Source organism: Chaetodon trifascialis, chromosome 3, assembly GCF_039877785.1.
Source record: "Chaetodon trifascialis isolate fChaTrf1 chromosome 3, fChaTrf1.hap1, whole genome shotgun sequence".
Taxonomy (NCBI): Eukaryota; Metazoa; Chordata; class Actinopteri; order Chaetodontiformes; family Chaetodontidae; genus Chaetodon; species Chaetodon trifascialis.
The window spans coordinates 5,300,324-5,325,486 of NC_092058.1; the positions used below are offsets into that span (position 1 = coordinate 5,300,324).

General features: G+C 42.2%; 3 protein-coding genes across 6 annotated transcripts; 1 reads left to right on the plus strand and 2 right to left on the minus strand.

Annotated features, from left to right (window-relative positions):
- Window positions 1-2,099: 2,099 nt before the first annotated feature.
- On the minus strand, window positions 2,100-7,435 carry hgh1 (HGH1 homolog (S. cerevisiae)). The gene is made up of 10 exons (XM_070958480.1): window positions 7,269-7,435; window positions 6,524-6,646; window positions 5,785-5,923; window positions 5,447-5,584; window positions 5,209-5,360; window positions 4,737-4,837; window positions 4,319-4,417; window positions 3,774-3,865; window positions 3,577-3,699; window positions 2,100-2,985 (listed from the first exon to the last, which is right to left on the minus strand). The coding sequence occupies exons 2-10, from the start codon at window positions 6,631-6,633 to the stop codon at window positions 2,758-2,760; spliced, it is 1,182 nt and encodes a 393-aa protein (XP_070814581.1). The 5' UTR covers window positions 6,634-6,646; window positions 7,269-7,435; the 3' UTR covers window positions 2,100-2,757.
- Window positions 7,436-8,189: 754 nt separating this feature from the next.
- On the minus strand, window positions 8,190-13,613 carry LOC139329058 (transmembrane protein 263). Its single transcript, XM_070959185.1, has 3 exons — window positions 13,334-13,613; window positions 10,579-10,666; window positions 8,190-9,635 (listed from the first exon to the last, which is right to left on the minus strand). Exons 1-3 carry the CDS (start codon window positions 13,340-13,342, stop codon window positions 9,349-9,351), a joined length of 384 nt encoding a protein of 127 aa, XP_070815286.1. The 5' UTR covers window positions 13,343-13,613; the 3' UTR covers window positions 8,190-9,348.
- A 1,512-nt stretch (window positions 13,614-15,125) lies between these two features.
- On the plus strand, window positions 15,126-23,798 carry rbbp5 (retinoblastoma binding protein 5). Of its 4 annotated transcripts, none has more exons than XM_070959339.1 (14): window positions 15,126-15,294; window positions 16,407-16,432; window positions 16,664-16,836; window positions 17,166-17,306; window positions 17,479-17,641; window positions 17,814-17,923; window positions 18,103-18,222; window positions 18,462-18,615; window positions 18,769-18,840; window positions 19,073-19,190; window positions 19,461-19,530; window positions 20,024-20,256; window positions 20,621-20,842; window positions 23,401-23,798. In XM_070959339.1, the coding sequence occupies exons 1-14, from the start codon at window positions 15,276-15,278 to the stop codon at window positions 23,454-23,456; spliced, it is 1,677 nt and encodes a 558-aa protein (XP_070815440.1). In that variant the 5' UTR covers window positions 15,126-15,275; the 3' UTR covers window positions 23,457-23,798. The 4 variants fall into 4 exon arrangements, with proteins under 4 accessions (XP_070815440.1, XP_070815442.1, XP_070815441.1 ...); XM_070959341.1 differs by having other exon boundaries at window positions 20,621-20,698; XM_070959340.1 differs by having other exon boundaries at window positions 23,404-23,591.
- Window positions 23,799-25,163: the final 1,365 nt, after the last annotated feature.

Consider the following 25,163-nt stretch of genomic DNA (forward strand, 5'->3'; position numbering starts at 1 on the left):
CCCTCACCACAAACTGAACCCTAAAACAAAGTGTGAATCCTCAAAGGACCCTTTGAAGAAGTGAGGTCTGGACAAAATGTCCTCACATCTCAGAACGCCCCGAACCGTTTCAAGTTGTCCTCACTTCCCAAAAAAAGGTCTTAACTATTCAAAACCTGTCTGAATGTCGTCACTTCGCAGCAGCATCTTCACTTTTAAATGGAAATGTCTTCAGTCTCAGGGGTTTAATCTGGTCCTCACAAAGACAGAGAAACAAAGGACTCTCTCACACACACACACACACACACACACACACACACACACACACACACACACACACACACACACACACACACACACACACACACACACACACACACACACACACACACACACACACACACACACACACACACACACACACACACACACACACACACACACACACACACACACACACACAGGGCTGAGGGCAGCTTTAGTTCCTGCTTTGTCGCTCATTTAAAGATTAAAGTTTCTTGCAGCTTTTCGTTTGTTTCAATCAGAGATTTTCTGGATATTTCAGAACGCCAGACTTCTGACATTTAAACCACAAAATTATGACATAATTGGCGCTTATTAAAGTGAAATGATTCGACTTAGAGCTTTCTGACTTATTATGGTGTCACACTGTGAGATCGCTGTGAGCGTTGAATCATTCGTAAATCTTCTTCTTTATTTCTAAGTTGAGGATGAACTTCCGCACAGACGAGAGCAGCAGCGCAGTTTCAGGCTGGTTTTAGATCAAACTGTCAGCGAGGACAAACACAGAAAGTGGAAACGCTCTGACGACCCCTCCTGGTCACTCAGTGTCATTTAAAAACTGCCTCAGAGGAGCAACTTCTGATGTTTGATGGTGATTCTCTCAGTGACAAACACATCCTTTCATTAAGACTGGGAACTCTTCTTTTAAGGAAATGAACAGAAAACAAAATGTCAGCTTCATTTGAATGAAAAGAGGAACTCAGCAGATTTACATTCAGTGATTTCCGATGAAGCCACAGACTGCTGGTTACTTCAGTGACCTGAAAAACTTTCAGGTGAAAATAAAAGATGTCGAGATTTTTATTCAGTGCTCAGCTTTTGAACAGGTTCACCGCAAAGTGCAGTCGAGTCAATGCTTAAATAATGGATTGTGACATATTGAGGGCCTTAATCTTTAGATTCCAGTGCAAATTCAATGCCACTCCAAATTTGGGGTCAGTTAATGGATATATAAATATAGATTATAATACAAGGTTGTTCTTTAATGGATTGTCTTTGGATGAAAGTGATTTTAAAATGCAAACTTTAAATTTTAAAGCTGGAAACAAATGAAATGTCAGTAAGAGGATTATCAAAAAGTAACTACTTATTTATTTGTTTACACTTAGGGAAAACGCATATGTTTTCATGCAGTTTGGCCTCTCGTTTACACACAAGCAGATTTTTTCACGGGAAATGATAATTTTTAAAAACTCCGGCCAAAGTGGAGATTTCTGAAAACACCGGTTATGTGTTGGCGTGTAAACAGGGTTAAACAGCGTTTTAGGTTTCGAAACTTCACAACATACGACTGAATACTTAACGTCATGTGAGCGACCTTGTTTACACTCGCGGCCATAGGTTTACAGCGTATTTATCCAGGTTCATGTAAACGACAACATTTTTGAAAATGATGTTGTGTGCACAATGTTATTTTTGAAAACGGAGGGGCCAAAATATCCTGCTACGTGTAAACGTAGGCTAAAACATGCAGGGAGGGGGCCCGAGGACCGGAGTTGAGTAACACTGATTTAAAGTAATATTAAAATGAAACTACATTAAGCACTAAACTTACAGCATTGATTCATCTTTTAAAGCTGCTATAATCAATATCTGGACATGATCAAAGGGTCCAGTGACGACATGTGAGTGAAGTGGATTTGACTGGATTTCTGGCCCCTGACGACACGAGTGACTTTAATAGAGAGTTGTCTTCAAATGAACCCCAAAACACAAACGTGAAAGCAGGAAACAAACATTTTCTGACACGTTAAACAAACAGAATCCCAAAGATGAACGTTTAAAAGCTGTTTTGAATTAATTTCTGACTCCACTTTAAAATTCAATCATTTATTCATCAGACAGCATAAGAACACTGAATTATTGATCGGAGTGGAAATACAATTTTTTTTAAATGTATTCATTTACTGACACTGAGCTAACTGTGCACACCGTCGGTTTACTGGTTAGTTTGACTCAGCCTGTAAAACATTTGTATAACGTGTTCATCGAGTCTGAGAATATAAAATGGAAAAAGACTTACTCTGCTCAGTAGTTGCTGAGTTTGTCTCATGTTTGAACAAGCAGCCGGGTCACTTTTCTGTTAAAGGCATGTTTCTGTAGGACCTGTCCCTCATTTTGGGACCATGGTGATAAATCTGTCTCATAATTTTCAGTAAAATAACAACCAGCTCCATAAACTCAAAACACTGTGAATGTATCCATTCCAAGTTGCTGAGACTCCTCTCAGATTTCTTGGGTCAGAGGAGGAAAATACCTTGAAGATCGTTTAAATGAGTCCCACCTTCACGTGCTGACATCCTCCGTCATCGGCATTCAGGCTGAGTGTCCCTCACATTTCAGTTCGAAGAGAAGAAAAGGTTTTCAAATCCATCACTGCTGCAGCCTGACGGACCACAAAACGCTCCTCTTCTTCATCATCACTGACTTTAACTTTTCAGCCCCGAGCTGTTCTCAGCAGCTCCCTCTGTGGCTTCATCGTATGAGTCCATCCTCCTGTCCTTTGTCTGTCCCCTCTGAGTCACTGCTCCTCTTCCTCTTCTCCTCCTCCTCCTCTTCCTCCTTTCTCATCTGCTCCTGCTGTCTCTCCAGCTCCTGTTGTTCTTTGATGTCAGCCTCCTTCAGTTTCTCCTCCACGTTCTCAGGGATCTCCACCTCCATCAGGTTCTCCATGCCCTGCTCCGGCTCGTCTCCGATCAGCACCTGGAGGGATGGAGGGTTCGCTACGTGTCATACGCTCACAGTTCATAGTTTATTATGTCCACCAAGCTAAAGCTAATGCTAATCCAACAGCTCTGCAGTAAATCCATCAGATATTCACTCTGAGCTGTTTAATGGAGGTAATCTTATGGTCATTTTGGTTGATGGAGTTTGTGCTTCTGTTGTGTTTGGCTTTGACCACATGTATGCAGATCATTTCCCCTTCTCTTAAACAATAAATAATTCTGCTCCCCTTTGTTTTACAAAATATTTCCTTAAACACGGGAGGACAAAAATGATTCCAAATGCTCTAACGAGCGTGTCAGGCCAGCAGGTGGCGATAAAGTCTGTGGTGAGCTGATTTTCACAGTAGCAGCTAATTATTTATTTGTAGTGTTTTAACACCTTTTTGGAACACAGTTGAGCAGAGCTGACCAAACACAGACTAACCGGTGGTCCACCATTGTTGCTGTTTCAGATGCATCCTCATGAAACAAAGCAACAGGGGGTGCATTGAGGTGATGATCGTCTCATGAGCACACAGATGTGGAGTGTTGAAGCCTTGAAGATTTAGGCTGATTCGATCTTTCCTACCTGAACCAGTTTCTCACAGGCTGCTGCGACGTGGACGTCTTTCTCCCAGTTGTGTAACTCCCTGATGATCAGATAAACGTTCTTGTCTTTCAGCGTCCGGCGGCCGGCTTTGGTCGCTGTCAGCTGCACAAGAGACAAACGGTAAAGATCTCAACATGAAAACACCAGTCCACATGAGTGTGTTTGTTTTGTCGTACCAGCAGAAGTGTTTCCAGCAGCATCTTTCTGATGTCGGGGTCTTCTTCCCTCTTCTTGTCCTCTGGGAGGTACTGCAGGTCCACGGGCAGACCTGAACATCACATGAACTTCTGTTAGACTCAGAGTCAGCTGCACTGTGGCCGGGCTTTGTTTGGATTGTGATCAATGGAAAACATTTAGACAAGAATCTGAGCAGAACCTTAAACTTAATACTTTCTGACTTCCACATACACTCTGACACACTGGCTCCTACTGAAGCTTTATAAACTGGTCAAAAACAAAGCTTGATGTTTAAAAAAAGGTCCTAAAACAGCTGGGACACAGCTGGTTAAGCTACAGTTTGTGCTTTCATGGTAATGAAGGAATGAAAGAGTGGCTCACTGATGTGTTTTTAATAGTTTTTGAACAACAATCGAAGCTCTGTGGCACAGAGCAAGAAGCTCCATCAAGCATCAGGAAATACTTGTTAATCAATTCGTTGTTGGTTTAGGGCTGCACATGGGTTTTATTGACCAAAATAAAACCAGAATATCACCAGACTCACCATCATTTTCCTCCTCTGTCAGCTCCTCTGGACCGGCCAGCGGCAGCAGGAGGAAGGGCAGGATGTCCACAGCGTCGCTTAGCAACCACTCATGAAGGGCTGGACAGATTGAGGATCAGATGAAGCACTTGTTGGACAACAGTTCTGTGAGGACACATCCAATGTGGCATCTCTCACATTTCTCTGATTTATTCTTTCTGTTTAACAGTTCTGATTTTAAAGGTCAGACGATCTGATTTCAAGCCGTGTCAAAGCTCTTTGGATGCATTTATGCTGTTCTGATATCAGACAACTACACGATCTGTTCAATCACATGAAGTGAGCGAGTGTGAATGAGGTCTGTGTGTGTGTGTGTGTGTGTGTGTGTGTGTGTGAGAGAGTGAGTGCGTGCATGCGTGTGTGTGTGTGTGTGTCTCACTGTGGTCAAAGCAGCAGTTGCGCAGGGTGCCAATGACTCCGCCCCTCCTGACAGCTGATCCCTGGTACTGTGTGAAGGACAACAACCTCTGGACTACACACCTGCAAAACACACACACACACACACACACACACACACACACACACACACACACACACACACACACACACACACACACACACACACACACACACACAATTATGACATTGCAAAGGAATTCACTGTCCAGATTTCAGCTGAATTTACTGTGAATATTAGAGGATATAGGAGCTTGTATGTCTGTCCTTGAGTACAAAGGAAAAAAACAGAGATCATATCAGCTCATGCTCTCTCTCCTCTGTCTCTTCCCTAAATTCTGACTGACTGGACAGTGAAGGAGGGAAGAAATGTTCGACAAGGACTTTGTGGAGCACCCAAGGGTTTGATATCAGCTTTGAAATATTACAGAAACTGGGAGACGCAGATCAGTCACCTGTCCTTGTCCGTCATGAAGTGTCTGGCCTCGGGCAGCTGTGTCAGGTTGGACAACAGAGGACCCAGGTAGTGGAGCTTAGCCTTCTTGTTGTAACCTTCAGTACAGAAGATCTCCACCAGCTGAGCCAGACCAACCTCCTCCTGAAGGACCTGAAACAGCAAAGAATCACCTCATCTCTCACTATGCGAGTATAATCCCTGCTAATATCCCTGGTAAAAGTGGGTTGACCAGTCACCTTGAACACAGTCTTGCAGGTCTTCTCATGGCGGCTCAGGTTGGAGAGGATGGTGCAGATCTGGTCAGAGAGCAGGTATTCTGGATCCAGGAGGTTCTTAAGCAACACTGGAAGAACTTTGACATCTGCCACCAAAACCTGAGTGACACAAAACGAAGAGCAAACACCTGTAACATGTTTGTCTTCACAGAGGAAATCAACACTGAATCTACAACATCTGTGAGCGCTGTGCTGTTCTTTATTCTTTCACAGCAACGTCTCACTCTGGGACGGTCGAGTAGCCGCGTATAAATAAGAGCTCATTTAGACCGGACAGCTCATCAATCAAGACTGATCACCTGGTGCAGAGTCTCGTCAGCTGACAGGTTGATGAGGATGTGGTAACAGTCCTTTGCTATAGCAACAGAGGGGTCAGAAGTCAGAGTAAACAGGGCAGCGAGTAAGTCAGGTTTAGAGCGGAGGAAGCGGCAGCCGTCCCTGAAAACAAACAAACACTAATGTTAAGCTCTTACACAATCAGCTGAGCGATGGAGGGTAAATCCATCCTGATAAATCCTACAGTTAGTTTTCAGTCATGTGCCTGATCAACATGCCAGCAGCTGACATGAAACGTGTGCATGTTCCTGCTTTTATTGATATGTTACTTTTGCTTTAATATTACACATTATTAGTGGTGCACTTTCATCAGTACACAGTACCAATAGTTATAACAAATCTTAAGATCTTCACTGCCACTGCCCAAACACGCTACAGTTCAGCACACCTGCACAGCAGCTGATAGGACCCTACATGCCAAGTCTCAGATTTTAGCTGTCTAAAACTCACATCTGAGTGCCTCTGACTGTCATGTGTGAGGTGAAAACACACATTTATAGCCAATGTCCTCCTCATTGTTAAAATAAAATCCTAACACACTGTGAAGCACATTTTTCACACTGGATGAGGCGGCATCAGTCTGATCTGATTCAGGACTGCTCTATAGCATTTGAGAGTTGAGTTGAGAGCACAGACAAGGATCCCAGACCACCACATTAAAATGAAAAAATGATATCATCATCATCATCGTCATCCTCCTACCTGTGTCCAGACAGCCCCAGGATGTACTCTGTGGCCTGACCTTTGACATCAGGACGTGTACTGGGGGTGAGGAAGGAGAGCAGCTCCGCAGCCTCAGAATCACTCAACATCTTCTAATAGTGTCTAATGAACAGAAATAAAATACAACCAACCGTCAGCTCACACAACAATACAGAAGGCTACTGATGTACTTACTACAAGCCTCACTGACTGATCTGAAATCAGCAAATCCAAGAAAACCACAGCAGCGTATAACACAGAATAAATGGATTCTTCACTGCATTCATTATTACCGCCATGTATTTACCAGGTGTTACAGACTGTGATTAGCTTTAACTTCTACATACTTGGCTGGTTGTCTATAATGTCATAAAACAGCAAATATTCGTCTGCTGTTATCTCAACACAGCTGCCTTATGCTAATAAAGTATAAGAAAAAAAATAAAAACATAATGAAGAATAATTTGTGTTTGTTAAGGCTCATCCACTCCGCTGTTCACATTAGCTTAGCAGTACGTTTTCAAAGGGAGTTTGTTTCCATGTTGGATACAAACTCTGTTAATAACAGCAGCTAAATTTAAGTTACTGTGAAAAGATCACAGCTTCTTTCTACACATGAGGTCAAAGTTTCCAAGACATTTTCTGACAGCGTGACAAAATCGTCTGCTGAACTCTTTCGTGAGCGTTCAGTAACATTAGCGTCTGTTCTTCCATGAAATGATCATCTGGTGTGAAAATATCTTACCTTTAACGAGCTACAGGACTTGTCTGGTTTCCACTTCGATGTTACAACTCTTCCATATTCCTTTAACATTCAACAACATGTGAACAGTCGCACAGTGCGACTACATGTGGACACAACATACTGCAGCTACACGGCCTTCTTCCGGGTTAGCTTCTTCTTCGTCTTCCTTTCAGCAGCTGAAACGGCGCCGAGTGAAGCTTACTGCCCTCTAGTGTTAGCGACATGTCGTAGTCTCTGGTGAGACAGCTGGATCTGGTTGAAGCTGGATAACGTCCCACAACGTGCTTCAGGGACATTCTGTACTATCCAGACGAGACAGAAACAAACATAACGAAACTCTCTTAATCTTACTTTAAATTTAGGGGAACTTGAACACCACATCCATTGTTACAAACAGAGGTCCCTCAACCTCTTTGCTTGCACATGAATGCACACTATGTAATAACTTGCTAATCCTATGTGACACACACATGATTGAAAACAGTACAAAGACAATGTATTTGATGTTTTGTCTCAAAAACTTCATTGATTTTTGTAAATATCTTCTTATTCTGAATTTCATGCAGCAACATGTTTCAAACAAGTTGGGACAGGAGCAACCAAAGACTGGGAAAGTTGTGGTATGCTCCAAAGACACCTGTTTAGAACATTCCACAGGTAAACAGGTTCACTGGTAACAGGTGATGTAACACTTTGTAAAACTGCCAGTAAACACAGTTCGTTTGCAAACAATTGCATTGTTTGTTCTTATTTAGCTCTTAGACAGCAACCCAAAGTTTTTTGTAATCTGGGTCAGAGTAAACATGGATCTAAACAATGCAGGATTCAAAATACTTCAAATTTTGCCTTTTCAAATGCTTTAGGATGAAGGAAGTACAGGATGACTGGTTTATTCACAAAAACACTCCATAGGTCACTTTAAACCATCCAAACTATTTTATTGATATATCCAAAAAACACATACAAGACACTCACAAACAATAGTTTAGACCCATCAGCAACAGCTCCCACTCACTCCAAATGTTGTACTGAAATGCTGAAATCGCATACAAACGTTCACGAATGTTGCCTGCACTGCAGTACAGTGTTCACCTTGTGTTCAAGGCACAGTTCAACCTTGACTGACCGACCAGTTCAGACAACATCGGGCACTTTTTCTCTCAAACAACCATCAGTGAATCAAATGCTGCTGAATGTCTTTTGCTTAAATCTTAAAAAAGAAAGTCAACTTGTCAAGGTCCAACACAGCATTTCAACATTTCACATATACTGAAAACATTTCAACAATGATATAGCTGTGGAAAAAAGGCCTGAGCCCATTGGTGTACTTGTGATTGTGTCTACAGTCTTCAAAAATGCATTTAGGAGGAGTGACGCAGATCCAAGGCTGCAGGGTAAAACACCAACCCGAGCTCTTCCAAGAGATAAAAGGAGGTCAGACGCTGAGAAGGCTGCAGACTGAAGAATGTGGCTGATCCTTCGCTTCCAATGTTGAAACATTTTATTTTTCTGTGTTCGGGTCACAGAGATTTCAACAGTACTTCAATAACTTTACAAAAAAACAAAAAAACAAAAAAAGACTAAAAATCAGCATCTTAACTCAGAAACATTTCACCACGTATGTGTAGAGTGTGTATGTGGAAAGAGTGAAGGGAAGAAAGAGGACTGCAACAGCATCAGTCTGGATTGTAAACAGATAATTCATGACGTCGTCCACCATGAGCTGAAGTGGATCCCGGTCCATGTGATCTGCCTGGGGCCATACAAATCCCGCTCCGAGTCAGATGAGGACCTTAGTGTGAAGCGTTTCAGTGACTCAAAGCTTCTCATAATTCTGGGGTGTCATGGTAACGTAGTACACCTGAATTTTTCGATACTGAATATAGTGTTTGCATCAAAGTCGAGATCTCTGTGTGGTAACAAGACTACCAGGTTCAAGACCGAGACCGGCATCAGAAGGCACTGTGGAGTTTGATTGGCAGACAGAGATCAGCTGACAGCCTCTCTCTCTTGGCTCAGGGCGGGGCAAGTCCATCATCATCATTAATCATCATCATCTTCACCATCCTCCTCCTCTTCTTCACTCAGCCTTGTCTTTCCTCTTGGCTGTGAACGGGACTTTGCTGGCTACCGTCGAGCCCACTGTGGAGACGCCGCCGGCCACGGCAGACACCCCGCCCTTCACCAGCCCCACCCCCACTGAGGGCACTGTGGTCACGGCTGACTTGGTGATCTCCAGGCTCTTGCCGCCCACCCAGGCCACCCCGCCCACCGCCGCACCCACGACTCCCTTTGTGACGTTGAAGAGGCCTCCAGTCACCCGCCACACCATGCCAGGGGGGGCTGCATTGTGGTCCTTACCAGAACCTGGAAACACACCACACATGCATGAAGCACCACAACGTTCAGTTTTCTATTACAGCACATGTACTCCTGCTCTGCTGGACAATGTCTGAGAGACATTTATTTTATCCCATGAAAAGACCCAAGCTGACAATGTGTTAATGTGCTAACACCAACATGCACCTGTTGAGTCAGTATAAGGCTTCGCCCATGCTGAATCTTTGTTTGGCATGTTAGCATGCAAATATTTACTATTTACCATTTAGCAAAAAGGTATGTTGTTAGTTTTGCATGTATTTTGCATAAAGCTTGGACAAATTAAACATCTGGCCTGATGGCGCTGGATGAAAGGTCAGTTATCAAAGTACAGGATGTATTAAATTGTTATGTCTGTCTGGGCATCATGAGTTTCTATGCAAAAGATCCAACCAATGTGGAAATAATTTACTGGATAAGTGAAAAATGTCAGTGCAAACTTTCATTGCAATCCATTTCACAGTTTTTGAGATATTTCTGTCTGGACCAAAGTGATGGACTTTAGCCACGACTAAAAAACAGCCAGCTGAGAGGAAATTTTGACATTTGTGGTGCTATTGGTATTTTAACATGACCATGAGTGTATCTTTAAGTCTGGACTCTCTTAATAATCCCAGGATGGTCTGATCTTTACAGTTCACCTGGTGGGTAAACTCTCATCAGGACTGATATGTTGAAAACAGAATAATGTTTCATCCAATAACAGCAGAGATGTTTACCGAGAGCAGCAGCAGGGGACTGAATTGGTGCAAAGTGTGTTAGGACACAAATAGCAGGTTGGAGCCGCAGCCACTCTTGCACAAACACACATACTCCCCTGACAAACCAACGGCTTCTGAAATAGCAGTGGGCAACATGTGAGCACAGATTGCACCATATTCCCTGGTGGTGTTTCAGCATTTAGCCACAGCCCGGGGAGCTCTCTGCTTACCCTCTGTAGACTGGATGTCAGCGGGCTCGGCTTCGCCCGTGGCCACGCTGGTCCCAGGTTGGGGCTCCACGTTGATGCTGTTCACATTCTGGAAAACACAGGAAAACCAAACTTTACACTACATCCCTACATTTTATACTTAGATGACTGGGGATCAAACTTTTGTTGGATTTTCATTGCACTCAGTATCAAAAACTGTCACATGCTGAAATCTGCATTGATTGTCTGGTCAAAGCTATAATCTGGTTGACTTCTTTAATCAGAGAGTTCCTGATTACTGTCAAAATTGAGCTCATTTAAGACTATAATTCACTAATTTAAGGAACATTTAAAGGGGCACTCCACCGATTTTACATATCAGTCTTCTGGAGGAGCTTCATCAGGTCTGTAAATCAACTCTGATGATGTCACAGTGATGTAGTGATGTCATCAGGGTTACCTCACCCTGAGCTATCTTATAACAGAAAACCTGTGTCACAAGATGGACGTGCGGACATTTAAAGATGCGGGTGTTCAGCAGGTGGAGAAGGCCTAATTTAAGAACTGTATGCATTATGGGAAAAGTAGGATCCAGTGTTTTTGGAGTTCGACTCAAACGACATTGGCTTCCACGAGTTCACCTGAAAGTTTCAAACCAAAACCAAGTATGTTTCATTGTGAAAGGGTTAACTTTTGACTTTATTCTGGACTGAATCAGAATTACATCAGATATCATAGCTAATGATAGTACCAGAGCTAATGTTAGATATCAGGGCTAATGTTAGCTAATCTGAAATTAGCTAACATTAGCTCTCATACCTAACATTAGCTATCATTAGTGATGATAATTGACATTTGCTAACATTAGCTCTAATATCTGAAATTAGCTAACATTAGCTCTGATATGACATTAGCTATCATTAGTGATGATCACTGACATTAGCTAACATTAGCTCTAATATCTGAAATTAGCTAACATTAGGTCTGATATGAGACATTAGCTATCGTTAGCTATGATATCTGATGTAAGCTATCATGAGCGATGATAGCTGACATTAGCTAAGCTTGGTGCTTGCTCCAGCAGACTGCTGCCTGACCAGCATAACCTAAAAAAAACAAAACAGTTAAAATTAAAAAAAAGCCTGATTTTATGTGGAAAAACAACTGTACGGTGAAACAGGCTTAATGTACTTGTGGTTTGGGAATTTCATGTGAACTCATGAAACCGATGCTGTACGCTAGGTGTGAGGTCATGTCAGAGACTCCAAAATAAAAAATCATCAAAATAAAATGAAATAGTTTTTAGTTTTATTTTTCTGTGGAACATTTTTCAGCGGCAAAACGACTTTTTCCAATACAAACATTTCAATGGCAACGTTTGCTTTTTCAATGCCAAACTGTAGAGTCACTGTTCTGTCTCCATAGAGAACATGTTTATGTGCTGCTTCATGTTTCTCTAATTAAGGCATAAAAAAACTAACAAATAAAAACATTATGTAAAATCAAATCAAGCAAATGCAAAACCTGGTCCATCATGATGACACATACTGGAAATCACTTTTTTCCAGCTTCACTGTGGAAACAGTAAATTGATTGATTGTACAGTCTGAATGAACCTCTGAGTTACTGTTTTAAGTTGATGGCCAACTCCTTTTAATTAAGTCCTAAACATAAACTATACTGGTAACCTCACATAGTTTGTGGTCTTGTCACAAAACTCTAAAATTGTGGGTGTTCATGTCAGGTTTGATCTTCTTTTCCAGTTGCTCGACACGTCAAATTCAGATTTTATTTGTGATAAACAGAAAGGGAAAACACCCTGTCATCCTGCCAAACAAAATCTATTTTCTTCGACTGTCTTACATGAGTCTCTGTCTTACCAGTTGAGTCAAACATGTAATTATGTAACATGCTGTACTTATCACACTCCAAAGATGGTGCTTATACATTTCAAGCTTTCCCTCCTTTCTTTTGAAGGAATGATATTGTAATTCAGCATTTTGCTCATGTTTTACATTTTTTTTGTGATAAAATATAGTTTGATAAAGCATAAGAGACGGTTAACAGGTGGCTGCCCTGCTGAGCACGAGCAGGAGATCCACCTGACTGGCGGCCATGTCACTGTAGGTCAGCGATCTTAACCTTTCTGACTTGTGACCATTCAAATTTAGTGACACCGCCCTCTTACTACAGGTGAGTATGCAATTCAACCATGCCTCTTTAATTATTAAATGACACAAAGATGCTTCAAATTAGTGCATATTTCACATGGCTGTTGTTAAAAATAGAAATGCTATTTCATATAATATGAACCATATTGCAAAACATCACCCCACCCCCTATTTTTTCTTGGGACCCACAGGCCCAGGTCCTAAAATGAAGAACCAGTGCTGCAAAGCATCTGATAAAAAGTTCAACAGCTGGGTCTGGAAGCCAAATCCAACATAGAAATTTGGCTTTTTAATGAGGTTTTGGCACAGCTGGATCAGAGTTTGAGAAACATTTGCAGGAAGCTGTGACGCCTTCCTTTACTGGACAGAAAATAACTCTTTTCCAGAGAAGAACAGGGAAGAGGCCACTTCTCGTCAACAGGACACCACCAATAAAATAAAACAAGCTGTTATTGTATTCAGATTCCACATTTTCACACGTGGAGCCTGCTGCTGAAAAACTGGTCGCGCAACTTGAATGCTGTTAAAACCCGTCACTCACACGCAGCTTGTGCTCCATATTTTCATTTATTCTTACGTTAATAAGGATGCTGGTTGGTCCTTACCTTCACCATTGTTCCCAGTGCTTCTCCCACAAACACACCTGGCACAGAAACTTGAGACAGGAGCAGCTTCTGTTTCAGCCTCCGAACCAAACTCTGCTTTTCTGTGTGTGTGTGTGCGAGCGTGTGTGTGTTTGTGAGAGAGAAAGCTGCTGCTCTGACTTATTATCAACCTCTTCTTCTCGCTTTTCACGCCTTTCTCGCATAAATGTGCAGCTTTCTGACTTCTCCTCACTCAGTCACAGGCGGAGCTGCGCAGCTCTCTCTTCACCCTGCTGGTTCTGCCGACGTGGCGCCTTCACACACACACACACACACACACACACACACACACACACACACACACACACACACACACACACACACACACACACACACACACACAGTCATACGACGCACAACAACGCACTAGACTTCCGTTTAGATCCTTCAAATTAAAACCCTTCTCAGTGATGCAGTGAACAACTCCAGAGCAAAAAGTCAAGAGTAAATAAGAACAAGTGAATTACTAGAAGACAAATGTATTTTGTAGTGTAAATATATATTGTATATGTGTGATTCTTAACTTCTGCCGCATTTTATTTGTTTTCTCATAATGTTTATATTGATAAGATAAGATAAGATAAGATAAGATAAGATAAGATAAGATAAGATAAAACTATTGATCCAAGGCTGGGGAAATTTAATCGTTTCAGCCAACAAAGTATAAAAAGAGAGGCAAAGATAAAAAAAAAATATTTATTTGTCTATTTATAGCTGCTGTTTGATGCCACAGTAAAAGATGAGAGTCTGTGTTGTCATCACCTCAAGCTAATTTATTTTGGACCTTTATTATGAAGACAGGAAGTCGATGGTAGGCGGTTATTGCGGCTCCAGCTCCGGATCCAGCTCCAGATCTTACCCCACCAGCAGCAACTGGTTGTTTGACAGTGAAGGATTGTGTTTAAAGTCTCCTTGTGACATAATTGTGAATTTGTCTGATGTATGATGTCGTTTCAAAGGGAGACTTACGTGTAAACGGACATACTTCACACCACAGGTTCACATTAAAACCATTAAGTTAAAGATAGTGTATGGATAAGAGTCAAGTGTCAAGTTCTGCATGGTGATGTTGGCAGCATGTCTCATTCGCACAGAGCAAAACAGAACAGAAATGACTTGCCAACTGTACCACATGTTAGGAAGCCAGGAAAATATGCTGTTGGACCCCTTAAAATGAACTTCACCTTTACAAGCTGTAACAATATACTGATGTATACATTAATGCATCAATAATGATAATTCAATTATATAATATACATTATTGTAAAATGGGACATTCTGCGCAATAAGTGCTTTTACTTTTGATACTTGCTAATACTAATTTTACTTGAGTAACATTTTAAATGCAGAACTACTCGTAACAGAATATTTTTCAACTGTGATATTGCTTTACGCAGAGTACTTTTTATGCCACTGGAGATCAGTATGAAGAAATGCCATGGAAGAAAGCATAATAATAAGGTTGAGATCACAAAACTGAAGGAAATATTATATCTAATACGTAATAACAGATCTGTGTGAGCATTGTCAGGTATATATGTCTGTGTCAAGAATATCCTTGAGGAAGAGAAAGCAACTCAGAAAGAGGAGATTTGAAGGAGTTAGTCTTAAACATTTATCCAGCTTTGGAAGAGGGCGTTAAAACAGTTCAGTAGATTACTGAAGCGAAACTGGGATTAATGAAAAGAATTAGTGGCATTTTCCTCTTTACTCCAGCACAGCAGGTGGCGGTACTGCGCCTTTTATTTAGTTCAGGCACTTTTCACGTCGCATTGTTTGGGGTCCTCACTGGAGGCGCGGCGCCAGTCAGGCAGTCACAGCAGTAGTAAATACGAGTGAAATTTAGTGAAATATTCCGTAAAATCAAGTCGTTAAGGAAATTTATATCATCGGTCGCCCAACAATGAATCTCGAACTGCTCGGTAATTACCCAAAATGTTTATTTGTTTTTAATTATTCTGACTCTTCGTGCGTTGCTAACACCATGTAGCTACTTGTTGTGGTTAGCTTTTTACGTTAGCCTAGCATGTTAACAGCAAAATATACTGGTCATATTAAAAATTGCACCAATTACTACACTCGCACAGTTAAATTCTGTTGAACTTCTCACATTATTTTTTTCCCTTAGGTATTGTCCGAGTCTGTATGTAAACGCTGATTATAGAAAATAAGGAAGCACGCATAGTGGCCGTAAGATAATGTTAGCCCCGGTACATTTCTGTTGTGACTTTGAATTAACTGTTCCTTTATAAGACTCACCCTTCATTCACCATCTATGTATTCTGTGAATATTCCACTGAGCCCACAAACTGATAGCCCTTAACGTTATGAGGACCACAGGGAAATAAAAAAAAAATGACAGCTGGTCTATATGACAGGGAGTAACGTTACTATTCAGGAAGCCAATACTGTAACGTCACTATATATATAAATTCTTTTCTGTTTTCACAAATAAAATAAAGGTTTGGCAAACTATAATAAGAGGTTTTAAACAGTGTTTAGAGTTCCCACGCTAATCTAGTCCAGGTTTGATAAGTCTAAATATAGTTAGTTAATAAAAGTGTGGATGGAGGAAAATGTGTGATATCTAAGTTCTATTTTCAGAAAAAGAATAATATCTGAAATTGGTGTTTTAAGAAAAAAATTAAGATTACTCTTTAATTTAGACCAGGTTTGACAAGTACTGTGGTTTTTGAGCTAATCTAGACCAAAATGAAGTGTTACAGATCGTAAACTGGGCTGAAAGTTTGATGTCCAATATCTGTTTTACACCTGTTTTTGCTTTTTTGCTTTTTTCTTTCTGACTTTCACTTGTCAGTGAGTTGTCTCTTGAATTGAAAATGAAATTATGCAATTTCTCTTTCAAATATGTCAATTTGCTGTACCACACAAAATATTAGTATTTTGTTAATTATAATGAAATAATGAGTAGTGAAAGGTTGGGTTGTATTTCTGAGCCAGCTTTCACTTTAGTACATATGTTTCTTTGTTGTGAAGTCTTTCTCATACATTCTTGTCGTTATTCCTCTCCTAGAGTCATTTGGGCAGAACTATCCAGAGGTAAGCCACCAGCTCTTAACACATGCAAGAACCTTAAAGTCCCAGTTAATATTTATCCACTGCAAACACCAATACTCGTGGAGTTTCATCTTTTTATTTAGGCAACAGTCACGTGTGAAGCTACTCCTTGATTGTTTCAGTGGTGATGCAAACCATCGGGTTGTGTTTCAATGTGTGTGTGTGTGTGTGTGTGTGTGTGTGTGTGTGTGTGTGTGTGTGTGTGTGTATTAGGAGGCAGATGGCACTCTGGACTGTATCAGCATGGCTCTCACCTGCACCTTCAACCGCTGGGGCACCCTGTTGGCTGTGGGCTGCAACGACGGCCGCATCGTCATCTGGGACTTCCTCACACGGGGCATTGCCAAAATTATCAGTGCACACATCCACCCAGTCTGCTCTTTATGGTGAGGCACATCCCACATTATGCAGCGAGTGTGGTCGTTACTAAATGTCTTATTATGTGCACTAATAGTCTCAGACACGCCTGTCTTTTACCTGCCTTGTCTCCTACATCTAGAAACGATGTGAATGCTTTTACAGGTTGTTTTCAAAAGATCTCTTTCCCCACTGAATTTATTTGAACTTCCAGGTTTGACCTGTCCTGCCAAGCTCTCATTTTTCATTCTTCACACAAATAAATTCTGTCACTTTTCATGTGAACAGGTGAGTGCAACACCGTCAATATTTTTTTTAACGATGAATTAAAGCACGCTATTTGTTTGTGTGTGTGCAGCTGGAGTCGAGACGGTCACAAGCTGGTGAGTGCCTCCACAGACAACATTGTCTCACAGTGGGACGTCCTCACCGGAGACTGTGACCAGAGGTTCCGCTTCCCCTCGCCCATCCTGAAGCTACAGTGCCACCCCAGAGACATGTGAGTGACCTGATACGATCAGTCTGTACTTGTTACACCTGATGTGTTCTGAGGTTCAGCTGGTGGTCACATCAGTGTCACGTGATGGTTTTGCCTGTGCAATTTGTCTTGGTAGGTTAAGGTAATATTCTCTGCCATTTAGCACTAATGACAAAGTATAATTGTGTTTTAGGGACAAGGTGCTGGTATGTCCAATGAAGTCAGCCCCAGTCCTGCTGACTTTATCAGACTCCAAACATGTTGTCCTGCCAGTGGACGACGACTCAGACCTGAATGTGGTGGCGGCCTTTGACAGACGGGGGGAATACATCTACACTGGCAATGCTAAAGGAAAGGTTAGTCTCTCTGTCAGACAAAACCTCGTCCACAGTGCGACTTTTAATCACATCACTACACATCAAGATAGCCCAAGTAAATATGAATTTGGAGGATTAAAAAGGATTAAAAATGTTCTGTCTCTCTGCTGTTTTCCTTCGTCATCATGTCTCCCTCCATCTGTCGTTCTAGATCCTGGTGTTGAACACAAACACTCAGGAGCTGGTGGCTTCCTTCAGAGTGACAACTGGTACCAGCAACACCACTGCCATCAAATCAATTGAATTTGCACGCAAGGGCAGGTGAGAGGCAACAGGAGTTTTTCTGTGTCTAAACCTGAATGAACACCATCTGGACTAGATGACCTACACCTTTTGACATTAGGCTCCAGTCCACATTGTGGGTTGTCTTTCCTGTGCTTTCTTTTCCCTTGTTTTTTATTCCACCACTTTTTTGTCCATTTGTCCTGTTTTCTTGACAGTTGCTTCCTCATAAACACAGCAGACCGGATCATCAGGGTATATGACGGCAGGGAGATACTGACCTGTGGCCGAGACGGAGAACCTGAGCCCATGCAGAAACTACAGGACCTGGTCAACAGGTACAGTATGTCAACACAGGATGAAATGAAACTGCAGAGACAGACCTGGCAAGCTTCTTGTCTTCCTGTTGCAGTGATTGTGTAAAACCTGCTCGGGGGAAATAATGCTAGCTCTTGCAAATATTGCAGTTTCTGAGGCTAACACGTGCTGGAAAGGTGTTGCATTTTGTAGTGCTGCATCTGTCTATTTCTCGGCTCTCTGTTTGTTCATGTCCTCTGCCTGTGTTTTCTGTGTTTAGGACTCCATGGAAGCGCTGCTGTTTCTCCGGTGATGGCGAGTACATTGTGGCTGGTTCAGCCAGGCAGCACGCCCTCTACATCTGGGAGAAGAGCATCGGCAACCTGGTGAAGATCCTGCATGGAACCAGAGGAGAGCTGCTGCTGGATGTTGCTGTAAGGATGTCACAACTGAAATTGTGACTCAGTTGAACTCTGTGTAGAGGCTTAAACATTGAGACAACACCTCTGTGGACGGATTTTAAGTTAAATTGAGACACTGTGTTACAATCAGATAATTTACCCATCTCACCTTTGACCTCTGTCCAGTGGCATCCTGTCCGTCCGATAATTGCCTCAATCTCCAGTGGAGTGGTGTCCATCTGGGCTCAGAACCAAGTGGTAAGTAGACAGTGACGGCAAAGGCTGCATGCACCTGAGTGAACATGGTCATAGATAGGTTACCTCACTGCCAATCTCACATGTTTCTGACGCTCAAAACTGTAGCTCCATGTGTTTATATTATGGACAAATATGTGGGAATTCGGCCTTTGATGAAGCTCAACTACCAGCTGAGTGAATGTAAAATGGTGTGAGTGTTTGATCGATGTGCGGCTGCTGGGTTTGTCCGCAGGAAAACTGGAGTGCTTTTGCTCCAGATTTTAAAGAGCTGGATGAGAATGTGGAGTACGAGGAGCGAGAGTCCGAATTCGACATCGAGGATGAAGATAAGAGTGAACCCGAGCAGACAGGTAGACAACACACACACGGCTACATAAATACAGTCTGTCCGCCTGCTAAGGCACCGCTACACCATTAGTATTAGCAAGGTTATTAAGACTGCAGTCGTCATTTTGCATGTCACACACAATCTCAATATCCCATGCATTTGGATTAACCCCATCAGAACGTGACAGCTGTTGACTGAAGGTTGACCATCACCTGTTCTGCTGACACATGCGCTGGTCTTCCTGTTTCACTGGTTCTGGATGTCTCACACATGAACTTGTGTCGTGTTACAGGTGCAGACGCTGCAGAGGATGAAGAGGTGGATGTCACCACAGTTGATCCCATAGTTGCTTTTTGCAGCAGGTGAGAAACAACAATACAGAATCCTAAAAGCAGTTTAGTATCATCACTGAAAATTAGCTTGGTGCCAGTTCAGCGCTCTTTACCTATGTTATCACAAATACCGTTAATGACATCAGATTATTGTTGCCAACTCTGTGATAAAACTAAAGGTTCACTTAGTAGCTTTTCCAGAGATTTCACATCTATCATACGTCGTCAATCACGTGACTCCAGCTTGTGAATTTATTTTATGGTTCCTTTGATTACCTTTAAGGTATTACATGGCAAAGCCACAGGGTACATGTCTGAACTGTTAAATTAAACTATCTTTCACAATGTCTGGTCACGTTGCCCCTCAAACTTAATTCAGATCTGAAAGAGGTTTTGCCAGCGTGGCCTGTAAAATCTGTATCAGCTGACCACATCACATCAGAGGGGCTGATTCTGTTCATGCTTCTAAATCTGAGTAAAATGTTCACCTGCTGACGGTCTTCTCTGTGTTTGTGTCCTGTAGTGATGAGGAGCTGGAGGACTGTAAGGCCCTGCTGTACCTGCCAATCGCCCCAGAGGTGGAAGATCCGGAGGAAAACCCCTTTGGCCCCCCACCTGACACCTCAGTCCAAGCTGCCACTCCAGAGGACGCGTTGGCCGGCGGTGACAAGAAGCAGAGGCAGCCTTCATCTGAAGGCCCGGCCAAGAAGAAGGCTCGCACCACCACCATTGAACTGCAGGGGGTGCCCAGTGACGGTTAGTGCAACACAACAATAAATCCAAGATGCAATGTTTCTATGTTGAGTACATTTTCTTCACTGCAGGAATTTAGACAGTCTTGTATAAGAGACAAGCCTTTATTTATAGTTTCCCCCTGTTCTTTAATAAGAAACCTCACTGTTTTGTGATCGGCCTTGTTCTGACTCAACTTCTCATGCAGACTCAACAAGAGCCGACTCTGCTGAGAACATTTTCTCTGTTGAACACTAATACTGTTTTCATTACTTTTAAAATTCAAGGTGCTTTTAGTTTGCCAGTTTTTAGCCACCACGCGAATTTGGTACAGATAATTGAGTTGAATATGAGCCTGACACTGCCCCCCCCCCTCTCTCTCTCCCAGAGGTGCACCCTCTTCTGGGTGTGAAAGGGGATGGCAAGTCCAAGAAGAAGACAGCAGGTCGGCCCAAAGGCTCCAAAGGTAAAGACAAAGACTTCCCCTTCAGGCCCAAGCCCTACAGGGGCGAACGGCCCTCCTTCCCCGTGGAGGCCCTGGGCAGCTCTGGCCCAGGAGGAGGAGGAGGAGGAGGGATGAAGGGCAGAGCAGAGGGGGGCCTGGCCACAGGTAAGCACGCCACCGCCCCTGCTGCTGCTGAGTCTGGGAGCTCTGCTAGTCCTGCAGCCCTGCTAGTCTGACTGACATTGCCAAGGCACCCCACCCACCCCCTCCCTGTATTGCTTCCACCTCACGTGAACCCCACACACCACCCCCTGCCCCCAACCCCCCCAGCGCACTGACAGAGGCCCGCCTGCTGTAAAGCCACAGTCTGGAGGTCAGAACACAGACTTCACCTCTTATAAACAATGACAAACATCTTCTCCTGTCATATTACAGCAGGAGAGTGACTTTATTTACAAAAATACTAAACATGCCTCTTAATAAGCTGCACTTATTGCTGTGGTTATAGGGATTGGAGATATGGCCTTAAAATATATATTGATTATATATTATTTTTAAAGAACAGCTCTCTGTGCTTGTCATTATGTTAAAGGTAATGTCATGATAAATATTATGTTTTCTACTGTTTTCCTTTTTTTGCCTGACTTCAGCAGTCACTGGCTATGAGACACTGTGATTAGCGTTAAATTCTGTGAATTCTCGTTAAATCTCCCATTTTCTGCATTAAAATACCTTTTGTGAACCCCCTGTTTTTAGCATTCGTGTGTACTGAAACAGGGGCCTTCTCAAAATTAACTTGTCCGCTCTGTCGTTGCTGAACTCCAGTGTTGAAATTATGTAATTACGGTGATGTAACTGGACCTTTCAGCTGCAGATGTTTCTCCCACTTACTTCTCAGGTTAAAATTGTATCCTACAGTGCAGCTTTTTGGTTCATAGCTTTTATACTAAGTGCACAAAGTGGAATCAAAATGTGTAAACAGTAATTCTGCAGACTGTTGATCAGACTCACAAGCGACCTTTTCAAATCAGAGAGCAGAGCAGCGAACAGCAGGCGTTGTCACTAAATTAAGTGCTCAGTCAAAACGCTCCAAACCACCAAAACAATACGCTGAAAACACTGAGATGCTGCCGTAGAATCACTCAGACAATCAGAGGATGTACCACTCTGTGTGCCTGGTGTTTTCACTAACGGATCAGCCCAGCAACATTTATCCTTTTTCTTACTGTCAACAAATGTTGGTTGGTTTTGAGGTTTTCGTGGGATTTGATCACAATCAGAAAAGTAATTAATAACATCAGAAAGAGGACTTGTTAATCTACTAAAATACAATTCAGATTCCAGAAAATATGAGGCGCGCTGTAAGCATAAATAAAAACAGAAGGCAATCATTCACAAACAAACTGTGTTTAGCAACCATTGACTTCCCTTGTACCTACATGGCTGCATCCCTCCCAGACTGTGGCTTTATGACTGTATAATCTCTGCTAACCTCAGCCTTGCTGACTAATTTGCTGTCATTTGAACTTTGGTGAAGTTGGACTGTAGTTGGCAGATGGGTGTTGACGTGGCTAACGGTGGGATGGTGCAGCTTGTTTCCCTGCGGGCTAGCTGGCTAGTCTACATCTTCTTCCTGCTTGGCCTTTGACCCTCCTGCTCCCACTCCCTCGCTCCGTGGGCTTGTCGTGTGACATGAACGTGTGTCTGTAGCCGTGCTGCTCAGGTCCTGTCTTTTCTGTTTCTGTGTGTGTCAGAGATGTGGGCAACAGTGTGCATTTATGTAGTTTGTATAAATGTCACATTCTGCTTTAAACTTCCATCAAAAATTCTGTGATCCAGCAGCTACATGAAAGTGGCAATCTCGAAGATTATTCCTTTTTTTCATCATTCTGTGAGTGACCATAATCTGATTTAATGAGTCTGTGGACTCACGTAGTGAAACAGGAAGTTTCTGAGTTTGTAAGGTACGTTTTGGTAAGTTTTGGTAATATGTTTGGCATTGGGCCAGTGAAAATTGAATTCTGAACAGATATCGACATAGCAGCCAGCCTTATCGTCTACCGTTCTATAATTAGCAATAAAACTGTTTCAACACTGAGCACGGCCTGTCGCCTGCACCTTTTCGTCTCACAGCTCAATGACTGCTCCTTCTTGATCCATTACTGCAATATTTCAAACTGATCCGCTGTCAAAAAAAAGTGCCACAAATGACTGTTTTGTAGATGCATCTCAGATGAACGACAGTGTGACTACTTCATAATTAAAGTCAACTCGTGTTTTGCCAGTTAAATGCTTTTAATGTGACATTTCTTCACGTGAAAATCTTCGAGATTATCACTTTGACGTTGCAGGTTTGCAGTGTAAATTAAGACTTCCCACACTGCTTTGTCAAGTATGAAAAATGAATAAGCCTTTATGTGCTGCATTGTTAAACATACGACCAATCAAATGAACAAATACGTGCAAGTCATTTGTATAACTGTATGAAGGATTAGATGTTTCATACTGCAACATTAATCTTTGTAGCTTCACATTATGAGCAGTTTGAAACTGAAATCTGCAGGAAGCATTTAGTTTTATTAATGACTGACTTAAGAGTGATTATTAGTTGAGATTCTGCCAGTTTTTTCAGTTAGTATTTGAGAACCAACAGTGGCAGCAGCAATCTAAGCAGCGTCTTACTGTCCGTCACATTTATGTCTGATGGTGTCTTTGTTCCCCAGCAGGGAGTCTGGTCGCGCAGTCGTACAAACAGCACGACATTGGAGGGATGGACTGATCACCGCTGTGCACAGATGTGGCGAATCACCCAACAGGCTTAAACACAGAGACACAAAGCCTGATGTCATGTACAGACTGTGTGAGCGAGCAGCCTGTTCGATGTGCAGGCTGTTTCGTCCTCCAACCAGAGCACAGCGTCACAGGAAAACTCCTCAGCCCGGATGATTGACAGGAGCTGACAAAGAGGGCGTGAAGCAGCCGAGTCCTCACAGTAGAGATCACATGTCCTCTGTCTTTGTAGGATTCATCATGTATAGATTGCCTGTCCTGATAGTTTGTGTTTGTGTTGCCCTTCTTGTTGTTTTTTTATACGTATTAAAACATTTGGATTTCTAAATAAGCAGCTGCTGTGTGGTGTTCTGGCAGTTTTCGTCTTCATTGTCTTTCTGGGAGTTTATTCTTACACCTGCAGACGGGCGCCTCCTTGACACCTCGAGTGAGAGAAGTGAGGAAGTGAGCCCAGAACAGGTAAAGTTGTCAGGTTATATCCAATATATTATCTTGTAAATAGGATGACATTACCATCAGAACAATGTCAGCACAGTAGGCACGTGATAATCAGGACAATGGTCAGTCAGCAGCTTTGATCATGCAGGATGTTCCCTTAATCAGTAGATGAGTACATACGTGGTGTCGTGGTCATCAGATTAACGCATACAAACACCTAATCAAATGACACAGTTAATCATTTGGCTTTAAGGTAGTGAATGCTTACGAATGAGTAAAGAGAAGGTGGAATCATTTGGTTCACGACTGAGGGACGGAAGATGAATAATAAGAAATCCCATTACAGTGGTTATGTGTGCAGGCCTGAACTCCTTTGAAGATCCTGACAGATGATGGATTTCTGAGGCAGATGTTGATGTCTGAACACTGGAGGTAGAATCTGAGGCCACAAAACATCTTAAAGTTTCTCCTCAAGAGTAATTCACAAAGCATTTTAGAGCTAAAAGTATGACAGATCTTTTATTTGAAAACAGTGTTTTATTGTATTAGTATTAATCAGACATTAATTTCCACATGCTGAAGCTGGCGAAAGTGGTCAAACAATTCCAGAAGCTTAATCTCTAAAAATCAATTATGTTTTGATTTGTTTAAATATCAATAATCCAGATCTGCAAAGTGACTAGTAATGAAAGATCTAAAATAGAAGTAAAGTGGAGTTGAAGAATGAATCTGACAGACCAGCACGTCTTATGATGGAGCTGATGAATAAAGATGATGATGAAGATTTTTGGGGTTTTTATCTGAATTTTGGCAGTAAGAGTGAAAGCCCCTTCTTGGACTGTAGGGAATTCCATCTCTGTCCAGAAAAAGAAAAAGAAAAGCCTTTCAAATTCCAATAATACTATTAAATTAGCCTAATATGTACAGACGAGATGTCATTTTCTCTCTGTTAGAACAAAGACAAATCATCTGATGACACTTCATTGGCATTCAGAGAAGTGTACTAAGATATCCTACTAAATCCTACTTTTCACATCAATCGTAGTTTGTTCATGTTAATGATGACTCCTCTGTGCTTGCTAAAGCCAGCCATGGAGTTCTGCAGGGTTCAGTGCTCAGACCAATGCCTTTCACCCTATATATGCTTCCTTAAGGGGATATTATCAGGAAACACTCTATAAACTTTCATTGCTATGCAGATGATACCCAGCTATAGTTATCAATGAAGCCAGAAGAAACCAGTCAGTTACCTAGACTT

What these genes read in the sequence shown, in the direction of transcription:
- hgh1 (XM_070958480.1), bottom strand. Translation starts at nt 6,633, where the DNA reads ATGTTGAGTGATTCTGAGGCTGCGGAGCTGCTCTCCTTCCTCACCCCC. An exon ending in TTCATGACGGACAAGGACAG is followed by an intron (nt 4,838 to 5,208) that starts GTGACTGATCTG and finishes TGTGTTTTGCAG; the next exon opens with GTGTGTAGTCCAGAGGTTGT. An exon ending in TGCTGGAAACACTTCTGCTG is followed by an intron (nt 3,700 to 3,773) that starts GTACGACAAAAC and finishes TCTCTTGTGCAG; the next exon opens with CTGACAGCGACCAAAGCCGG.
- LOC139329058 (XM_070959185.1), bottom strand. An exon ending in TGACATCCAGTCTACAGAGG is followed by an intron (nt 9,636 to 10,578) that starts GTAAGCAGAGAG and finishes GTGTGTTTCCAG; the next exon opens with GTTCTGGTAAGGACCACAAT.
- rbbp5 (XM_070959339.1), top strand. An exon ending in CAGTGCCACCCCAGAGACAT is followed by an intron (nt 17,307 to 17,478) that starts GTGAGTGACCTG and finishes ATTGTGTTTTAG; the next exon opens with GGACAAGGTGCTGGTATGTC. An exon ending in CTGGCAATGCTAAAGGAAAG is followed by an intron (nt 17,642 to 17,813) that starts GTTAGTCTCTCT and finishes CTGTCGTTCTAG; the next exon opens with ATCCTGGTGTTGAACACAAA.